This window comes from Narcine bancroftii, chromosome 14 (assembly GCF_036971445.1).
Source record: "Narcine bancroftii isolate sNarBan1 chromosome 14, sNarBan1.hap1, whole genome shotgun sequence".
Lineage (NCBI taxonomy): Eukaryota > Metazoa > Chordata > Chondrichthyes > Torpediniformes > Narcinidae > Narcine > Narcine bancroftii.
The window spans coordinates 24,604,669-24,625,375 of NC_091482.1; the positions used below are offsets into that span (position 1 = coordinate 24,604,669).

General features: G+C 42.0%; 1 protein-coding gene across 19 annotated transcripts in view; it reads left to right on the forward strand.

Moving 5' to 3' along the window:
* The first annotated feature begins 294 nt into the window (after positions 1-294).
* The window catches only part of LOC138749254 (RIMS-binding protein 2-like), a 227,447-nt gene continuing 207,034 nt past the window's right edge, over positions 295-20,707 (forward strand). For 4 of the 19 annotated variants that reach the window (XM_069910401.1, XM_069910402.1, XM_069910406.1 and 1 more), the window contains exon 1: positions 12,304-12,392. Coding sequence is in view for 9 of the 19 variants with exons in the window: in XM_069910416.1 (XP_069766517.1) it covers positions 12,267-12,392 (126 nt within the window). In the remaining 10 variants the exon portion in view is untranslated. Of the gene's footprint in view, positions 434-11,697; positions 12,393-14,003; positions 14,156-20,707 lie in introns of those variants that run through there. The other 15 variants (XM_069910403.1, XM_069910409.1, XR_011348508.1 and 12 more) reach the window with 12 other exon arrangements.

A 20,707-nucleotide genomic window follows, 5' to 3' on the forward strand; every position in this document is an offset into this window, starting at 1 on the left:
GTGTGAAAGGAAGAGCATTGTTACACACTATCAGTGATAGAGCACCAATTGTCCAGTGGATTCAGTCATAATTTGTTTCATTTAAAAATAAAAAGGCACAAAATCAATGTGTGAATAGAATCTAGAAGTCATTGGAGAGCAGCCAAGAACATGTTGTTCTTTCTAATGTTTCAGTCTGGTTAGGTACTAAAGAGCAAACAGATCACTTAACAAATTGATTTTGTCTCCTTCGTCCTTGGAGCATATTTAAAGGAAGCTTAGCTTAAAAATTCATTGGAGCGACTTTGTTAGCATTAGTTGGCAATTCGTGAATGGAACCCTGCTTAGGGATGAAAACATGGAATCTACTGAATGTGCAGATAAAACAGTCTAGACTACTCAAGACCTGGAGAGACCCTCAGAGTTGTTCCCAAGGTCCTAATAAGTCTGTGAAGTGAGCTATGGCATTTTTATTATGTATTCTTTAAATATAAAAAATGGCGGTACTGATAGTGTAGCGCCTAGCGCAACACTGTTACAGCACCAGGGTTTGAATTCAGCACCCTCTGTAAGGACTTTGTATGTTCTGCCCCCATCTGTGTGAGGTTCTTCCGGGTGCTCCAGTTTCCTCCCTCAATTCAAAACGTACTGGGATTGTAGGTCAGTTGGGTGTAATTTGGTGGCACAGGCTCATGGGCTGAAACAGTCTGTTACTGTGCTGTATGTCTAAATAAACCCCATACTTTCACATTGTAGTACTGTGTATGTTTTTGGGGTTTTTAGGGACTGGAAGCGAGTGATATGGATGTTACTGGGAATGCCTGCGTTTATTGCCTATATCCAATGACCCTTGAAAAGCAGCTGGTGATCCTCCTCCTTGAACTACAGCAGCCCTTCATGTTGAAGAACCTTTGTCAGAATTGAGAAAAAGAGAAAACAAAGAAGATGGGGAGAGACAGATAGGAAAGAGATGTGACTGAGAAAGTGAGTTTTGGTCAATATGTTATTGAGGAAAAGTGAAACAAACTAAAGCAAACAGGACAGAAATCCCTTTGGAGAAATGAGTGGAGTTCCAGGAAATTGAAAAAAATACCTGAAAATGCTAGACATTCTAAAAATCTTTCTAGGTGAAGCAAAGTTCACATGTGTTCTGTCCACTATACTGTACTCCTGTGAGGGTTCACAATGTTGTATCTTGCAAATTGCGTGACTGCCTGAATTTAGTACTAACTCTGAGCTTCATGTTATAAAATGGACAATAATAGAAGCACTCAGAAAGTCAGACACCATCTAAGGAAAGAAAAAGAGTTATGGTTTTATATCTGGTACCCTTCATCAGAACTGAGAAAGGGTGAAAAGTTGGCTTTCAGTACAAGAGAATGTGGGGCAGGGATGAGCGGAACAAAGGGAACTATCTCTGATAGGGTGTGTCCAAAGAGGTTAATAAAAGTGGTTAAAAGCATATCATAGATCAGTGTCTCTGTAATTTATTATTAATTGGAAAGCTGAGGGACATGCTCAGCAGGCCAAGGAATAATTATTCAACATACATTGAATAAGAAAAGTTGAGGCAAAATGACGACAGACAGAAGTTGCTAGTTCTGATCCAAAAAGAAAAAAGAATGTGTTATCTGAAGGTAGAGGATTCAGCACTGAATCTGAAAGGCTACAATATGAGCTGAACTATTGCTCCTCAAACAACAGTGAAGGAGGACACAGATGGAAAGGTCAGGATGTAGTGGGATGATAAGTTAAAGTGGCAGTCAATCAGAAGATCAAAGTCACTCCTACAGATGGAATGCAGGCCCTTTTGAAAGCAATTACACAATAGACAAGTAGACAATACCACATTCAGAGCACTGAAAGTAGCCATGCACTAGTTTGGAAGAAGTGCAAGTGAATTGCTTGTTCATCTGGAAGGATTATTTGGGTCTCCAGAAGATGGGATAGGAAGAGAGAAAAGGACAAGTTTTCTTCCTCTAACTGCATGGAAAGGGGTTAAAAGTAGAGGTGCAGAAAATAAATGAGGTGTGGTCTAGGGCTTCGCTCACTATTGTCATGGGAAAGCCATAGTTCAAGAAGAAGTAAGATGTTTCAAAGGCACCAGATTTGAAGGCCAGATCATTGGAACAGTGTCATTTGTCCTATATGTCTGTGTTTAGTTATTGACATTCATATGTTGAAGTTCATAGATAGATGACTTTGCTGAGTAGATTACCAGCTCAGTAGTTCCTGTTCACGGTTTGGCTTAGTAGCCCAGTTTCTTGTGTTCAGCATCCCCACTGAGTAATAAATTAGCTGGTCTTCAAGGTTCAGTGTCCATTTGTTTCTGAGTTTGGAACTTGGTAAACTTGAGGAGCCTTGCTTCTGTTTTTAATGTGAATAAAGCACTCATAATGGTATAGCTATATTAATTTCCATGCAGGAAGAGTAAAGCATGAAGAATAATAATCATGGAATCACACAGCATGAAAACAGGCACTTAGGGTCATCCTCTCCATCAAGTATCTATCTAAATTATGCATGTTCCCATTTCTGAGAATATGCCTTTTTATTGATTTTCATGTATATTTTGGCAGAATCTTTCTGAGTTATTATGTATCGTGACCTACTTGGTTCTTAGTCATCTTTATAAACCCCATAAGCACAATGACCATTAAGTACCAATTTGGAACTGACAGAATTTGGGTGCTAAAGGGAGTAAAGAAAAGGCACTTTCCTGTGATCTGAATGAAAGAACCACAAGAATAGATTGATTGTCATTATCATCAACTTGGCCTAGTTTTGAACCCAACAATTTATATTTGACTTGTGTCTTTCATGTCATTAAACATCAGGAGCTTCCGCAGCAAGAGAACTTGCCCGGGGCTGACTTAGTGGAAGGGTGTGGATTCAAAACGATTGGCTCTAGATCAGGGGTCTCAAGCTTGCAGCCCGCGGGCCAACTGCGGCCCTCGGAACGATAGTTTGTGGCCCCGCCTTAATATGAAAGTTTAATGTTAGTGCGGCCCGCGAGTTTGATATGATTGGCACTTTTCAGTGTTGTGTGCGGAGCTGAACGAACCTACCAATCACGGGGGCGGGACATCAGCTGGGTTTATTGCGAATATAAGCATATTTGTGTGCATTTTCTATTTGTCATTATATGCACGCGGCACATGCGCAATTTCCGCGGCCGCTCCCGCTTCACGCGCTTCGGCGTCCAGTCTGAACCCGGAAGTTGTTGCTTAGCGGGACAGAAAAAGAAGCGGAAAAGACGCATCAGCTAAACACTGAAACAGAGCCACATTTCAAATTTTTGGGGACCCCTTCTCCTTTGACATTTGAATCTGAATAATAATAATTACATTTCTCCAGTCAGCAACTATATGTGGTTTCTTCATCTTCTATATCTGCTGTATTATTATTATTTTCATAATTATTATTTTCATTTTATTTATTTATTACTGATTGATTTTTTTTCTTATGAATTTTTAATTTATTTATTTTTTCATCTTATTTTGTGTTTAAAAAAAAAATAAAAATAAAGACATTTGATAACTTTGGAATGTTTTTGTAAGAGCTTTTCTTGTGGAAAACCTGATGCGGCCCAGCCTCACCCAGACTCTACCTCCAGCAGCCCCTGGGTAAATTGAGTTTGAGATCCCTGCTCTAGATCATTTAACCTACCAAAAGTTTAAGCCCACTGGCTCAGCCTGAGTTGGGAACTGGGGAAGAAATTCACTCAAAGATGGATTTTGTTTGCGAGGCTGCTGAAGTCAATAGCTTCAGTCTTCCCAATGTTTAATTGAAGGAATTTTGTAGGATATTCACAGGGAATGGCATTTATGAATTTTGGCTTGTTGCCTTTCATAATACAGCAATTGCATTTTTTTTTGACCCTCAGAACTCCTTCAATAACATTTCCCTGACTTGTCCGTGCAGCTGTTTGTTAACAATGGCATAATATTAGCCACCTCCAGTTTTCTGGCATCTCACCTGTAGCTAATATTATTATTACCTCGTACAGTGGAAAAGGTTCTTCTGTGAACAGGGTATCTCTAACAGTCTCCAGCCATGGAAAGAACACAATTTACAGAGTCACAATGAAAAGAAAAATCCATTTGTTCCAAGTCGGATTTATCCAGGAGCCTGATGACTGTGGTGGAAAAAGCTGTCTTTGGTGCATGCTTTCACCTTCTCTCCAATGAATGAAGAAGATGTATCCAGCGTGTGATGGGTCCTTCAGTATAATCTCTGCCTTTGCTAAATGGCGGAAGAAGAAGATGGAGTCCATAGAGAGGAGAGAAGTTTGCATTTTGTTCTGAACAGCATTCATTACCTTTTGTATCTTCTTCCACGGCTTTAGCAGAGCAACTCTCATGCCACATTTTGATGCATCTAGCATACATGTGGATAGTGCACCTGTAGAAGTTGTTAAGGGACAAGGGGGACATGCTGAACTTTCTTTGTCTTTAAAACAAATATAGGCTTTGGTGCACTTTCTTTACCATCACATCAATGCGCTTGTCACAGGTTAGATCACTGGAGATGTTTATTCCTAAGAACATGAAGATGATGCATATATCTCTGCCAGGACTCCTGCAATTCTTTGGCTTGGCTTCGCAGTCGAAGATTTATGGAGGGGGTAAATGTCCACGTCAGCTGCAGGCTCGTTTGTGGCTGACAAGTCCGATGCGGGACAGGCAGACACGGTTGCAGCAGTTGCAGGGGAAAATTGGTTGGTTGGGGTTGGGTGTTGGGTTTTTCCTCCTTTGACTTTTTTCAGTGAGGTGGGCTCTGCGGTCTTCTTCAAAGGAGGTTGCTGCCCGCCGAACTGTGAGGCGCCAAGATGCATGGTTTGAGGCGATATCAGCCCACTGGCGGTGGTCAATGTGGCAGGCACCAAGAGATTTCTTTAGGCAGTCCTTGTACCTCTTCTTTGGTGCACGTCTGTCACGGTGGCCAGTGGAGAGCTCGCCATATAACACGATCTTGGGAAGGCGATGGTCCTCCATTCTGGAGACGTGACCCACCCAGCGCAGCTGGATCTTCAGCAGCGTGGACTCGATGCTGTCGGCCTCTGCCATCTCGAGTACTTCGATGTTAGGGATGAAGGCGCTCCAATGAATGTTGAGGATGGAGTGGAGACAATGCTGGTGGAAGCGTTCTAGGAGCCGTAGGTGATGCCGGTAGAGGACCCATGATTCGGAGCCGAACAGGAGTGTGGGTATGACAACGGCTCTGTATACGCGGCAGATACTGTAATCTGAAGCTAAACAATGTGCTGGAAGAACTCAGCCGATTGGTCAACTTTCATCAAGAACCTTTCATCAAGACTGAATGTGCTCCTTCTGGACATTGAATGAAGGATTCTGTCCCGAAACCTTGACTATTTTTGTTCTCCAACTGATGCAGATCAATCTGCTGAATTCCACCGGCAGATTGTTATTTGCCCTTGCATTTACTTCCTCAAATTCTCACAATGAATCAGAATACACTTGATCAGACCTCAGGGATTTATCTACCTTTTTATCCTGGTTTAAGACCTTCATCCCTTCTCTGTAATATGGAGATGTGCCAAGACATCACTGTAAGTTTCCCTTCCTTTGCTAAGACTAATTTTAATTTTAATTTTAATGATGAAGACTACACAAAAGAGTCTGGAAAAACAACCAACTGAAAAACCTCACAAAGATAAGCGTATACAGAGCCGTTGTCATACCCACACTCCTGTTCGGCTCCGAATCATGGGTCCTCTACCGGCACCACCTACAGCTCCTAGAACGCTTCCACCAGCGTTGTCTCCACTCCATCCTCAACATCCATTGGAGTGCTTTCATCCCTAACGTCGAAGTACTCGAGATGGCAGAGGTCGACAGCATCGAGTCCACGCTGCTGAAGATCCAGCTGTGCTGGATGGGTCACGTCTCCAGAATGGAGGACCATCGCCTTCCCAAGATCGTGTTATATGGCGAACTCTCCACTGGCCACCGTGACAGAGGTGCACCAAAGAAAAGGTACAAGGACTGCCTAAAGAAATCTCTTGGTGCCTTCCACATTGACCACCGCCAGTGGGCTGATAACGCCTCAAACCGTGCATCTTGGCGCCTCACAGTTTGGCGGGCAGCAACCTCCTTTGAAGAAGACCGCAGAGCCCACCTCACTGACAAAAGGCAAAGGAGGAAAAACCCAACACCCAACCCCAACCAACCAATTTTCCCCTGCAACCGCTGCAACCGTGTCTGCCTGTCCCGCATCGGACTTGTCAGCCACAAACGAGCCTGCAGCTGACGTGGACTTTTACCCCCTCCATAAATCTTCGTCCGCGAAGCCAAGCCAAAGAAGAAGAAGAAGAAATGTATTGATGGAGTTACGGAAAGGAAATTGGCTTACTCTAGGACCTCTAAGGGAAAAGGGCTGAACTAAATAAAACAATCATGGCTGACTTTTAAAAAAAATGAAATCAAAAAAGGAAACAACTAGTTTTGATCTGGGGAATTTAAAGAGATATTGAAGCAACAAATACAATGAAAAATATCTGTATTACAAAAAGGGATTAGAAAAAAACTGAAAGAAGTGGGAAAGTTATTACACACTTTATATAATTATGGTATATGAGAATAGATAATGTGAGAGTTTTAAAAACAAATAATGGCAAACTATTGAATAAATACTTTGAGTTGCTTGTAGCACTAGGATCAAAAACCCATAGCTAGGAATGAATCAGGCACTAAATTTAAGGAAATAGTATTAGAGAAAGGAACCTGGCAAATCTTGTGCCAAATAGTTTCTAATGCAATATTTTAAAGGAATAGGTTAAAATAGTAATATTCCTCATTTAGTGCACCAAGTAATTGGCCCTTTAAATTCACAATTTCAAATGTAATGCTTTTAAGACAATTGAGAGTCAGGAAATTATAGATCAGCTTGATGAACATATATTGTGGGGAGTTTATTGGAGTACAGTAGATCATTAAGAACAAAATAGCACTTGCAGAAAGTTGTACTGATTAGATAAAGCCAGCATAGATTTGTAATTGTCAGGTCGTGTCTGTAGATCCATGCTGAATTTTTTGAGGAAGTAAACTAAAGTATATAAAAATGTTAAGATGGATAGTTCAGAATAATTTCCTGAAGGCAGTCAATAAAAAAACTGTTTGCCAAAACTAAAATTAATTATTTTAAAACCTATTAATGACGTAAAGTGATTAATTAGAAGGTGAAAGACAGAAAGCAGAAATAATAGGAATGGACTTGAAATTGATTCGTGGTGCCCAACAATAATATGCTGGGCCAAATCTATTCGTTATGCTTTATTAATGGCTTGGCTAAGTTAAAGAAGAAAGGTCATTGTGGCTGATGGAGATAAGTCATCTCCACTCTTGGATATCATTGCAGAGGTTCCTTGGGACATTGTCCTTGGTCCTGTGACATTATTTATCTAACCTCCATCATTTGCCAAAAATGGGGATATTTGCTGATAATTCTACATCAGTGGTTTCAAACTTTTTCTTTCCACTCACATACCACCTTAAATAATCCCTATGCCATAGGTGCTCTAGAATTAGTAAGGGATTACTTAAGGTGGTATGTGTGAATGGGGAAAAAGAAAGTTGAGAACCACTGCTCTAGTCCCAATTGTCACTGAAATATTTTACTTGAGAAAAATTGTCATTGGCCAATTTCCTTTGGAGTTACAAAACCGTGCACATAACGAGTCATTTAGGTACGATTAAAGCAGGGGTTTTCAGACTTTTTCTTTCCACTTACGTACCACCTTAAATAATCCCTTACTAATCACAGAGCACCTAACGTGATACGTGAGTGGAAAGAAAAAGTTTGAAAACCACTGTACAATATTCATTTCTATTTGCAACTTCTCAGCAAATGAATCAGCTCAGGCCTACACACAGCAAGAACTTGCCAAGATCCACCATCGCTTGATAACTAGCAAATAACATTCACCCCACAAAAATGTCAGGCACTGACCATCTTCAAGAAGAGAGAGTCTTACCACCTATCCTTGATATTCAAAGGCAACTTCAAATTTCCCATCATTAATATTCTAGGGCAGGGGTGTCAAACTCAAATTCACGGAGGGCCAAAATTAAAAACTTGGACTAAGTCGAGGGCTGAACTAAATATTTATTGAAAATTTTCAACAACATCTGCATGTTTTCTCTTCTTTCAACATATGTAATGTTAAACTTTTTCTTATTAAAATAAATGTTTAATAATAGTTTGGATAAACTCTTTCCAGAAGCATTAACAAATGAGAAATAAAATATTCAATAAATAATATTTCTCTATAGAGGATTTGTCATATGTTGCTAGTGTGCTGTCGAATAGTAAAATCTGAGGGCTATTGAGAATATGGGAGAATAACATGATTCCTGAAACAATCAAATGGGTGACTGATTGTGGGCATGAACTCTAGCAGGGTTATTTGCCATGCCCTTTTTCCATTGGTACAGATATCCTTTGATTTACACACTTTTCAAGTTTTATGCCTAATGAGCTTGTATCCAGGTGCAGGACGATTTTTAACCAGGAATATATTTATCACTGTGACATGAAACTATTGGAAGATCGTTTTATCCTGAGATTAAAGTTCATAATCCTTACTCAGGCCTGTGTGCGGGAGGGCGGGGTTTGTGGGCGATCGGGTTGGACAACGACAGTGCGGGGGCATCAGCTCTCGCTGCAGGGCGGCATCTCAGTGGATCAGCGGCCCCGTCACCGTGAGTCGCGGGTCGGCCTGCGGCAGGGAGGGGGAGTGGGCAACGGTCCTGGCGAGGTCAGGCCCGAGGCCTCCGGTTCCGAGCGCTGGGAAATGGCCTTGGCTTCCCCTGACACCGACCAGGCCCCAAAACCAGAGTCCACGGTGAGACCCTGCAACGTAAACAGAGGAGGTGGGGGCGATTAGCGGGCTGACGCCAATTCATTCTGGGATTTGTTGTATTACTGTGCATGCGCTATACTGGCGCGGCGTCCAGCGGGCCACCTCTAATACATTTTTGAAATGATCTTGTGGGCCAAATATAATTATATCCGCGGGCCAGAGTTTGACATGTGTGCCCTATGCCATCAGAACTCTGTAATTAGTAAGGGATTGCTTAAGGTGGGATGTGAGTGGGAAGGAAAGGGTGAGAATCACTGCTCTAGACCCAATTGTTACTGAAATATTTTGCTTGAGAAAAATTGTCATTGGCCCATTTCCTTTAGCGTTTTGAAACCGTGCACATGACGAATCAATGAGGGATAATTAAAGCAGTGGTCTTCAAACTTTTTCTTCCCACCCACAGACCACCTTAAGCAATCCCTTACTAATCACGGAGCACCAATGGCACAGGGACGCAAGTGGAAAGAAAAAGGTTGAGAATTGTTGTATTGTGGTAACTCCACATCTGATTAGGTTAATTGTTAGGCAAGTGGTCAGAGAAGGACCCCCCCCCCACCCCAAGAAAGGCTTAAATCACAGGAACAAAATAAGCTTCCGTCTCACTGCTCCCAATCTTACACACAGTCCTGATGTGGAATGTGGGGTCGCAGCTCCACGTTCACCCGAGTTCAGGTGCTGTCTGTGTGGAGTTTGTACACTCTCCCCTTGTCTTGGACCAACAGGTTGGTCGCCTGACGAAGGCATCCGAACCCCCCGTTGAAATGCCGGCGTCCAGGGCGGTGGAGGAATTGGCTGAGAAGAGCGCGTTGCCCCCACCCCCCTCCCATGGTTGGAGAGGGATTAAACTGCGATCTCACGGCGCCGGGCTCGTCTCCAACAAAAGGAGCGGGAGGCAGGGTCCGCCACGCACGGAGCGAGGGGGAAGGCATCGCCAACAAGACGTTCGGTCCGGCGTCGCCGCTGAAGCGCAGACCCAGCGAGGATGGTCCCCAACTCCAGCTGCGTCTGTGTGTCCGGGAGCCGGGCGGGCTGAGTGCGGCGCTCCGATCCCCAGGATTCGGGACTCTGAGATCCCTCCACACCTCCAGCGTCTTCATTTTCACCTTCAGTGTGCATGCGCTATACTGGCGCGGCGACCAGCGGGCCAACTCTAATATATATTTAATATGATCTTGCGGGCCAAATATAATTATATCGCGGGCCAGAGTTTGACATGTATGTTCTAGGGCTATAACCATTCAACAGAAATTCAACTAGGCCAGACACAGATACTGTGAGAAGCAGGTCAGAGATAGGGTATCGTGCAGTGAGGGATTCACATCTGACACCCCAAGGGGTTTCCATCATTTATAAGGTGCACGAGGAATGTTTTCGAATATTCTCCCCTTTCCTGCAGTACCAACAACTCTCAAGAGGCTTGACACCATCCAGAACAAATGACTACACTTGATTCTAACCCCATTAACCATTCTAAACATTAATTGATTTCACTGTCACACACAATGCTAGACTGCAGTGTTTACCATCTACCAAGTACACTGGCAGTCTTTGCCACCGTTGAATTGACAGCATATCCCAAGTACATGACTTCCACCAGAGAAGGATGATACAAATGCATGGGAATTCCATCATCTGCAGTTTCCCCTCTAGTTGCACACAATCTTAACTTGGAAGTATATTGCCATTCTTTCATTGACACTGAATTTAAATCCTGGAAACTTTACAGAAGAATTGCAGCAGTTCGTACTTTCTTTGGATAATCAGGGATGGACATTAGCTGGACTTGACAGTGATGCCAAGATCCTGAAAATGAATTTAAAGAATTACATGACATTACTAGCGTAATAATATTTTCTCAAGATCCTCGTTACAAAGGATGGCCCGCAACCTGTACCCCTATTTGATCTGCAGAATCAATGACCTTACGATAAAGGAAAACCTGAACTACTGAAATTTGTGGATATTTCATGATCTTGGGTAAATGGAAATTTTAAATCCTTTAACAACACACATTAACCAAGCAAGAAATAATTATCTGGGCTAAATTCTTGGGGATGAAATCCAAAGAATCTATATCTTTTATAGAATCTTGGTTAAACTACACTTGGATGGCAGAGAGTGATTAGCATGTGAACTTTGCTGCTACATGTTGTACTTAAGATAAATACCTTAGAGGAAAATTAAGTCAATAAAGGAGAGTAGGATAAGCAGATAAAGTTATCAAAAGCATGGCAAATTAGACCCAATGGCCAGATGTTATTTAGAAGATCTGCTGGATATTTTCTTCACGGACAACATTATATAGATGGTGTAATGCATGCCAGCTTTTCAGTAGAATAAGGTAACTTGAAGCATTCTTTCTTTCTGTCCCTTATTCTCTCCTTCACGGCTTCAGTTTTGAGACCAAGCTGGAGCAGCAGTTTGGTGACTGTGGTTCGTCGTACCAGTAACTGTCTGTGGATAAAGCTGACAAGTACACAGTTGAGAATCTACAGCTGCTGGTTTTGAGACCAAATCAATTCCCTCATTTAATGTTATTATAGGGTCGTGATGTAGGAAGAAATGCCTTCATTTGACAATCATTGTTGAGCTTCAAGGAGAATGCTGATCCTGTTGCTTACGTTATTTTTTTATTCTTTGCAACAGAGGAGTCCCAGCAGTGCACATGAAGCTGCAGACCACTATGGATACCTTTGATGCTGGTCTGTGCACACTCTGCAGATGACTGATTTCTCTTCAGGGACTGAAATTGTTTCAACATAGCCCTTTCAGCATTGCAGTAGGAAGCTGTGCTGTTCTCTGGGTTCTCAGCACGGGAGACTGGGGTGACTGGGATCATTCCTGAAGTGTGCTAAGGACTGTATTTCTGTTTTGCAGTGTGCTAACCTCTCTAATCAATAGCCAACACAGCATTCTAATACTGTAACCAGGGCAACGGGCACACATTGTCTGGTGATAGGCCAGAATCTGAGAGGAACACTGGATTGGTGGATTGCAGAAGGTGGCAATGAAGTGTTGGGATTTAATGTTGATTTGTTCCAAAAAGGGGAGAAGTAGAATTACAGGTACATCTCTGACACTGCACTACAGTTTGGGATAGCCGTACTTTGTGATTGAAGATAGAGTATTGTGTCTAATGATGGCTAGAAGGATGCTGAATAAATTATCTGATGTGATGCACGTTGGCTGCCTGTAAGAAACCTGCTGTGGTTAAGACACAATCAAAACACAGTCCACTGCTCAGACACACTCTCTTACTATAGAAATTGCAGATGACCATCTTTTGTGTTACCGACGGAAAGAAGCCTAGAGTTGAGTGCTTGATGTGCGACACATTTTTGATGGTGATGGGACCAGCAGAAGCCAGCAGCTGATGCAGGAATCGTGAGCAGCAGACCTTGGAATGGAAACGCGAACAGAGCAGGAAAGCCAGTCATCAGCACAGGATCTCTTTGTCACTGTTGAGGGGATACCAGCATATCGTTCGTGTGACAATATTAATGGATGGGAAATGGATGCATTGCAGCAGGTAAGAGCTGGATATCGCAGATGTGTCTGCTCGACAGCTCTATGTCACCTTGTTTAATGTAAGGTTTGAGTTGCGGGTGACTGACTGTTCCGGCTGCAGGGGACTGCGCAAAGTCTGTCTGAAGCAGACAAGCCTAGTTTGGGATGTAAAATTCAGATCAAGTGACTGTTTTCTTATTTCTGTATCGTCAAAGAGATGCTTGATGCCCAGTATTAGGAAACATTACAAAACAGTGGAAGCATTTTTACTTCAGTAATTAATATTTTGGTTTCCACGTGAAATATTATGGGTGCTGTTTAAAACTCTGGTGGTTCACAAGAACAACTAAATAATTTTTGTCAGGTCAATTCTATTTTCAAGTTAATTTGAAAGATTCTTGCAGAACTGTGTGAGAGACCCTACAGTGATAGCAGTCCAGAAAGGAGAGAAACTTGAGATGTTCAATGTACAGATATTTGTCTTTATTTATTTTGTAGCTTTACACGGGGTTTTGTTTTCTTTTTTAATTTCTGACATTTCATTGACTTGTTCCACTTAAGCAGTATAATTTCCTAATGTTAGTATATTTAGTACCGGTGTTAGAACCCATGATAATCTATTTTAAAATGTAATCCTTCAAATATGCAGCCCAAAATGAAATGAAGGGGTATGGAACATAAACCTTTCATTGTGAAAGAACAGTCCGGAAAAACTGAGTAGTGAAGATAACACTGCGCAACATGTTAACCCATTGATCAGCTGCATATCACAATGTACAATGTCAAAACAGTATGATCAAGACATGTGTGTAATCTTAAAGGACGATGTTAATATTTTACTAACTAATACACATTACATGCATTTTTGGTCATTAAGTTTATATAATGGTCATAATACATTACTATCCTTCAGTGTTGAATTTATCGAACAGCGCCTCAGAAGAATATCATTTGATATCGATGTTCAGTATTCCTATTTTTGTTAACTAAAGGGCTCAGGAAATAAGGGTCAAGGGCATTTATCTGAAATTAGATCATAGATCAGCCATGATCGTGTTGAATTGAAATGAGAAATAAATTGCCTATTGTTGTGGCTGTGTTCCTAATTCTGCCTTCACACACGTATTTCACAAAAGCAATGATCACGGAAAATTAACTGACCAAAACATTTTTCAATCAACCTCCTTGTATTTGTAATACTTGCTACAATACTTTCAAGCTTTGCTGCAGCATTTAATGATGGCATACAAACCACTTAATTCTAATGTCCAGACAAGCAGCTATTCACTGTATTTGACCTTCATTATATATGAACACAATTAGACTTAGATATATTTTGTATTGTGTGTCCCTTAGGCCATTTGTTCATTTATTTTGCTTTATGTATTCACTTCAATTCAACATATTCTGTTGGGAAGGAATGGTAAGATTCTAGTTCCAGATAGAGCCTTACAAAAAAATACTACTTGTGGGTCCCAATGGGGAGTAATGTTTTATCCCCATTTTTAACCTGTTTGTAATAGTGGAGCTCCATGCTAGTGCCTTGTAATTTTCTATTCCACAGTCTCTGTTCACTCACATCAGTATTCCCTTGTCATATCTTACAGAGCCACCTGTCCTTGCAGTGCACTGCAGTTGTATGCTTTATCACATACATTATGCAGCTTTTTAAACAAGGCAATACTGATGAATTTATAAATGGTGATGAGCTTTCTCCGCGTGTCTGGTGAGAGCACTCCCTGGGGAAATGTTTATGCTATATCTGTATCTGCTGAATGAAATGAGGTAAATTGAACTAGCTTAATAGTGCTCTGAGGAAGCATTATGATATAGTTATCAGTCTGAAGGTTTTATTGCTTTTGAAGAGAATATGCATATGTTTATATCAGGGCATGTGTGCGTGGTATTTGTATATTGCTGGAAGCATTGATGGCATTAAGATTTGCGGACAATCCTCAAGTACATGGTTCACAGGCAAATATATCTTTATGACTGCATCATGTCTTTACTGAAATAATTTCAGAACTAACCCCTTAAAAGTATTCTCTTCTTTTTCCAACCTGTCGCCAACTCCAATATAGGTGCAGCAAATTTCCTTTTCTCCAATTAAGTAAAATCTGATGTTAGGTCTATTTGAATAATGGATATTAACTGCATCTTTATCTTTGCACTCTTTATGTATATAAGATGGACAATGTAAACAAATTGTCCTTTGATGTAGCTTTGTTTCTAACTATATTCTTTAAAGTGCATTGGGGAGCGAGGATTAAAGATTTGGAGCAAGATTATTTTTTTCAGGTGCAATACCTTATATTTATATAAAATCTTGTGTTTCCATGTTATTTCTGTTTACTTTTGTGAATTAAGTGAAGTTTATTGCCATCTGATTGCACAAGTTTCTTTTCTTTGGTTTGACTTCGCGGATGAAGATTTATGAGGGGTAATGTCCACATCAGCTGCAGGCTCGTTTGTGGCTGGCAAGTCCGATGCAGGACAGGCAGACACGGTTGCAGCGGTTGCAAGGGAAAATTGGTTGGTTGGGGTTGGGTGTTGGGTTTTTCCTCCTTTGTCTTTTGTCAGTGAGGTGGGCTCTGCGGTCTTCTTCAAAGGAGGTTGCTGCCCGCCGAACTGTGAGGCGCCAAGATGCACGGTTTGAGGCGATATCAGCCCGCTGGCGGTGGTCAATGTGGCAGGCACCAAGAGATTTCTTTAGGCAGTCCTTGTACCTCTTCTCGGTGGCCAGTGGAGAGCTCGCCATATAACACGATCTTGGGAAGGCGATGGTCCTCCATTCTGGAGACGTGACCTACCCAGCGCAGTTTGATCTTCAGCAGCGTGGATTCGATGCTGTCGGCCTCTGCCATCTCGAGTACTTTGATGTTGGAGATGAAGTCGCTCCAATGAATGTTGAGGATGGAGCGGAGACAACGCTGGTGGAAGCATTTTAGGAGCCGTAGGTGATGCCGGTAGAGGACCCATGATTCGGAGCCAAACAGGAGCGTGGGTATGACAACGGCTCTGTATACGCTAATCTTTGTGAGGTTTTTCAGTTGGTTGTTTTTCCAGACTCTTTTGTGTAGTCTTCCAAAGGCGCCAAAACTGCCAAAATGTTTGGCCTGGAAGTCACCCTGAAGAAAACTGAGGTCCTCCATCAGCCAGCTCCCCACCATGACTACCAGCCCCCCCACATCTCCATCGGGCACACAAAACTCAAAACGGTCAACCAGTTTACCTATCTCGGCTGCACCATTTCATCGGATGCAAGGATCGACAACGAGATAGACAACAGACTCGCCAAGGCAAATAGTGATTGCACAAGTACAACCCAACAAAATAGCATTTTCTGGTCTTCAGTGCAAAACGTGCACACACACAACCGGACATAACACACATACAGATAAAACAATGCATATATTGGACAAGTGTTCATCTATATAAATAAATATTGTTTCATGAGCATGAGAGTCTCGGTTAGTGTGAGTCATTTCTTTGGTTGTTCATCATTCTCACTGCCTGTGGGAAGAAGCTATTTCTCAGCCTTGTGCTACTGGCTCTGATGCTCCTGTACCCCTTTCCTAATAGGAGCAGTTGAAAGATCTGTGCAGGATGAAAGGGGTCCTCAATTATTTTGCGTGCTCTCTTCAGACAACGATTCTGGTAGTGTCCATTTCCACACATTGCATACCATGACAATGTAAATGTCTCAATATACTGCATTTTTGCACCAGTGGAACTGTGAATAGAATATCAAAATGTTTACTTATTTGAAGAAAAACGAGCCATTTAGCCTGACATTTTGACAATTATATCCTCCACAAAAGTCAGTCTACTTTGTCTTGCCCTATCAGCTTAAAATTTATTGCTTTAGTTTTTAAGATAATGGCAAGAAACCTCTTGTTGTTACCTCTCGAGTTGAGTCTTCTCTTTCAGCTCTGGCCACCGTCTAGCAGTTTGTCCTTTGTGAGCTTGAGGACTAGAATATTTTGCCACTCGAGACGTATTCACATCATCTTACAGAAGATTCCATTTGGTTTTACTTCACTCCTCTCACTCACTGCAGTTTTGCTCTCACTCCACATCTACCCTAATCTCGTCATTAGACACTCAGATAAAGGCAGTGACTTTGTGGTCTGACCTCTCTCTGTGGAAGCTGGATGGCAGCTCTCAGAAATAACTCATACCTACCCCAACCATGTCCTTAGGCCACCATCTCCCATATCATCACAGATCTCATCATTTTAGATAATTTTCCACTCTAACCTGATATTGGCCCAACCTGATCATACCTTGTTCTACCTCCTATCCTGGATCCATAAACTAGGTCCATTGATTCTGCCTGTTGTTAGCCTATTGAATGTCTCTGTGTATTTCAGTGCATTCCTCACCCCTACCCCTTTTCAGCTTGCCCTATTATCAATATCCGGGATGCCTCACATCCTTTGCACCATTTTAACAACTTATAATTCCCTGACCCTGCTGACTCATCTTAAGAAAGGATATCCAGTCCTTGCATGCCTTCATTCTTTCAGGAAGACCTTAAGCCTCTATTTCTAGCTTAAATTTAATCAGTTCCCCTTGTTTCTGTTTGGTAAAACTTATCCTTACCCTGAAAAATATCTCTTGATTCCTTTCACTCTTTATATATTGAAGGTGTTAGCATGGGCACTCGTGCTTTGCCTGCATTTTCATTGGATACTTGAGGTAGTCCTTGTTCAAATCTACTCTAGGACCACTCACCAACTCTTTCTCTGCTATGTCAATGACTTAATTGGTACTGCCTCTTGAACCTGTGCAGAACTCATTGATTTTATCAACTTTGCTACTAACTTCTACCATACCTTAAAATTCACATAGATTATTTTTGACACCTCTCTCTGTCTGAATCTCTCTGTCTCCATCTCTGGAGACAGACTGACCTGACATTTACTATAAACCGAAGACTGGGAGCAGTTCAAGATGCACCAAAGGAGGACAAAGGGATTAATCAAGAGAGCAAAAATAAATTACGAAAGTAAGCTTGCGGCAAATATAAAAACCGACTGCAAAAGCTTTTATAAATATGTCAAGAGGAAAAGATTGGTGAAATCCAGAGTAGGTCCCTTGCAGTCAGAATCAGGGGAATATATGATGGGGAATAAGGAAATGGCAGACCAATTAAATTCTTACTTTAGTTCTGTTTTTACAAGAAAGGATACAAATAACCTCCCAAGGATGTTGGGAAACATAGAGACTAATGCAAGGGAGGAACTGAAAGAAATCAGTATCTCTAAGGACATAGTCTTGGGGAAATTGATGGGATTGAAGGCAGATAAATCCCAAGGGCCTGATAATCTACATCCTAGGGTACTTAAGGAAGTGGCCATTCAGATAGCAGATGCTTTAAGAATTATTTTCCAGAACTTGATAGACTCAGGATCAGTACCCATGGATTGGAGGGTAGCTAATGTTACCCCACTATTTAAAAAGGGGGGTAGAGAAAAAGCGGGGAGTTATAGGCCGGTGAGCCTTACATCAGTAGTGGGCAAAATGATGGAATCCATTATTAAGGATGTAATAGCGGAGCATATGACTAGCAGAGAAGGGATCGGACGGAGTCAACATGGATTTACAAAAGGTAAATCATGCTTGACAAATCTATTGGAATTCTTTGAGATGGTGGCAGGTAAAATAGATGGGGGAGAGCCAGTGGATGTGGTGTACCTGGACTTCCAAAAGGCCTTCGATAAGGTCCCGCATAAACGACTGGCTTCCAAAATCAAGGCTCATGGGATTGGGGGCAAAGTATTGATGTGGATTGAGAACTGGCTGGCAGGTAGAAGACAGAGAGTTGGGATAAATGGCTCGTTTTCTGAGTGGCAGGCGGTGACCAATGGGGTGCCACAGGGATCTGTACTGGGACCCCAGCTGTTCACAATTTACATTAATGATCTGGATGAGGGGATTGGATGTAATATCTCCAAATTTGCAGATGACACTAAGCTAGGAGGGGTTGTGTGCATGGAAGAGGGGGTCAGGAAGCTCCAGTGTGATTTGGATAAATTGAGGGTCTGGGCAGATACATGGCAAATGCACTACAATGTGGATAAATGTGAGGTTATCCACTTTGGTAATACAAACCGGAGGGCAGATTACTATTTGAATGGCAATAGATTAAGAGATGGGGAAGTGCAGAGAGACCTAGGGGTACTTGTACACCAGTCTCTGAAGGCGAGCATGCAGGTACAGCAGGTGGTTAAAAAGGCAAATGATATGTTGGCCTTCATATCAAGAGGGTTTGAGTATAGGGACAAGGATACCTTACTGCAGCTGTACAGGGCCTTGGTGAGACCCCACCTGGAGTATTGTGTGCAGTTTTGGTCACCTTATCTAAGGAAAGATGTTCTTGCAATGGAGGGAGTGCAGAGGCGATTCACTAGGCTGATACCTGGAATGGCAGGAATGATTTAGGAGGAAAGATTGCGCAAATTGGGATTGTACTCGCTGGAGTTTAGAAGATTGAGAGGGGATCTCATAGAGACGTATAAAATTCTGGCAGGACTGGACAGAACGGATGCAGATGGGATGTTTCCAATGATGGGAAAATCCAGAACCCGGGGCCATGGTTTGAGGATAATAGACAAACCATTTAGGACCGAGATGAGGAGGAATTTCTTTACCCAGAGGGTGGTGAATCTGTGGAATTCATTGCCACAGAGGGCAGTGGAGGCAGGTTCATTAAATATATTTAAGAGGGAATTAGATCTATTTCTTCAGTATAAGGGTATTAAAGGTTACGGAGAGAAGGCGGGGACGGGGTATTGAACTTTAAGATCAGCCATGATCTCGTTGAATGGCGGAGCAGGCTCGAAGGGTCGAATGACCTACTCCTGCTCCTATCTTCTATGTTTCTATGTTTCTATGACTCCCACAGCTACCTTGACTGAATCTCCTCCCACGCTGTACTTTAAGGACACCATCCCTTTCTCTAAGTGTCTCCATCTCCACCACAATATTCTTAAGATATTCAACTCCAGGACATCTTAATGTCCTTTTTTTTAGGAAATGTAGCTTCCCCTCCACTGTGGTTGATGGAGTCCTCATCCACATCTCCTCCATTTCCTTCTTTTCCGCTCTCTCCTTGCCTCCCGATCCTTGCTTTTCTTCTCACCCGGTTTCTTGCACACCCACCCTTCTTTTCATACTCTGTTCACCTCAGCCTTCTGTTACCCAGTTTCTTTTTCATCCCTTACTTGGGTCCATCTCCCTGTATCCCATATAAAGGACACTTTTCTCCAACATTATGTTTTTACCATAACTCATACATGCCACTTAGTTTTCCTACCCTCTCTCTACTTCTTCCATCTACCCACTATCTCTCTCTTACCTGACCCAAATCATCACCTTCCTTTCTTATGATATTCCATCATCTGGAGCCCTTTGCGATCTCCACTCATCTCCTCCCAACCTTCCGTTCCCAACCCTGCTCCGCATACCAATCAACCTCATCTGCATCTATGTATCACTTGCCAGCTCTTCCCTCAGCCATCCCCTCACCTCTTTACACTGGCTATGATACAGCGCTAATGCAATGTCTTGGGCCAAAACAGCAACTATCTCTTTCCCTTCACAGATGCTACTTGACCTATTCTTTAAAATTTTTTTGCATTGAGATGTACAGCACAGTAACAGGCCATTTCTGCCCATGAGTCCATGCTGCCCAATTTACTCCCAATTAACCTACACCCCTGGAATGTTTTTGAACAATGGGAGGAAACTGGAGCACCCGGAAAAACCTACACAATCACAAGTAGAACGTACAAACTCCTTACAGACAGTGCAGGATTTGAACCCCGATCCCAATTGCTGGTGCTGGAAAGGCGTTGTGCTAATTACAGTCTGCTATCCAACAGTCTGCTCTATTCTTGTTTTTAAAATCAATCTGTCTGATAGATCCGATTTTTTCCAAATTTAATTGTGTATCATTGCAGTCAGGCCTTCAATTTGCGTAGGTCTTAAGCTTTGGAATGTTTTCTTCAACACACAGTTATCAAGGAGTATCTCGACATCTTGCAAGTACTCACTGCAGATCTCCTTATATTCATTTTAATCGTTCATAACCTGTGTGCTGTATATGGCTCCACTCAATTAAAAGAAATTCTCTGCACATATTTACTTTTTCACACATCTTAAAGCATATCTTTTTGACTAAGCTTGATGTCATTCACATTAGTATTTCCTTTGTGATGTGGTGTAAATCTTACTCTGCCTGAGAACTGCTTCGGGACATTTCAAATGTGAAGTGTTTATAAATGAATGCTGGTTGTTCGATAGGAGAGAGGCCAATGGCAGATTTAGTGT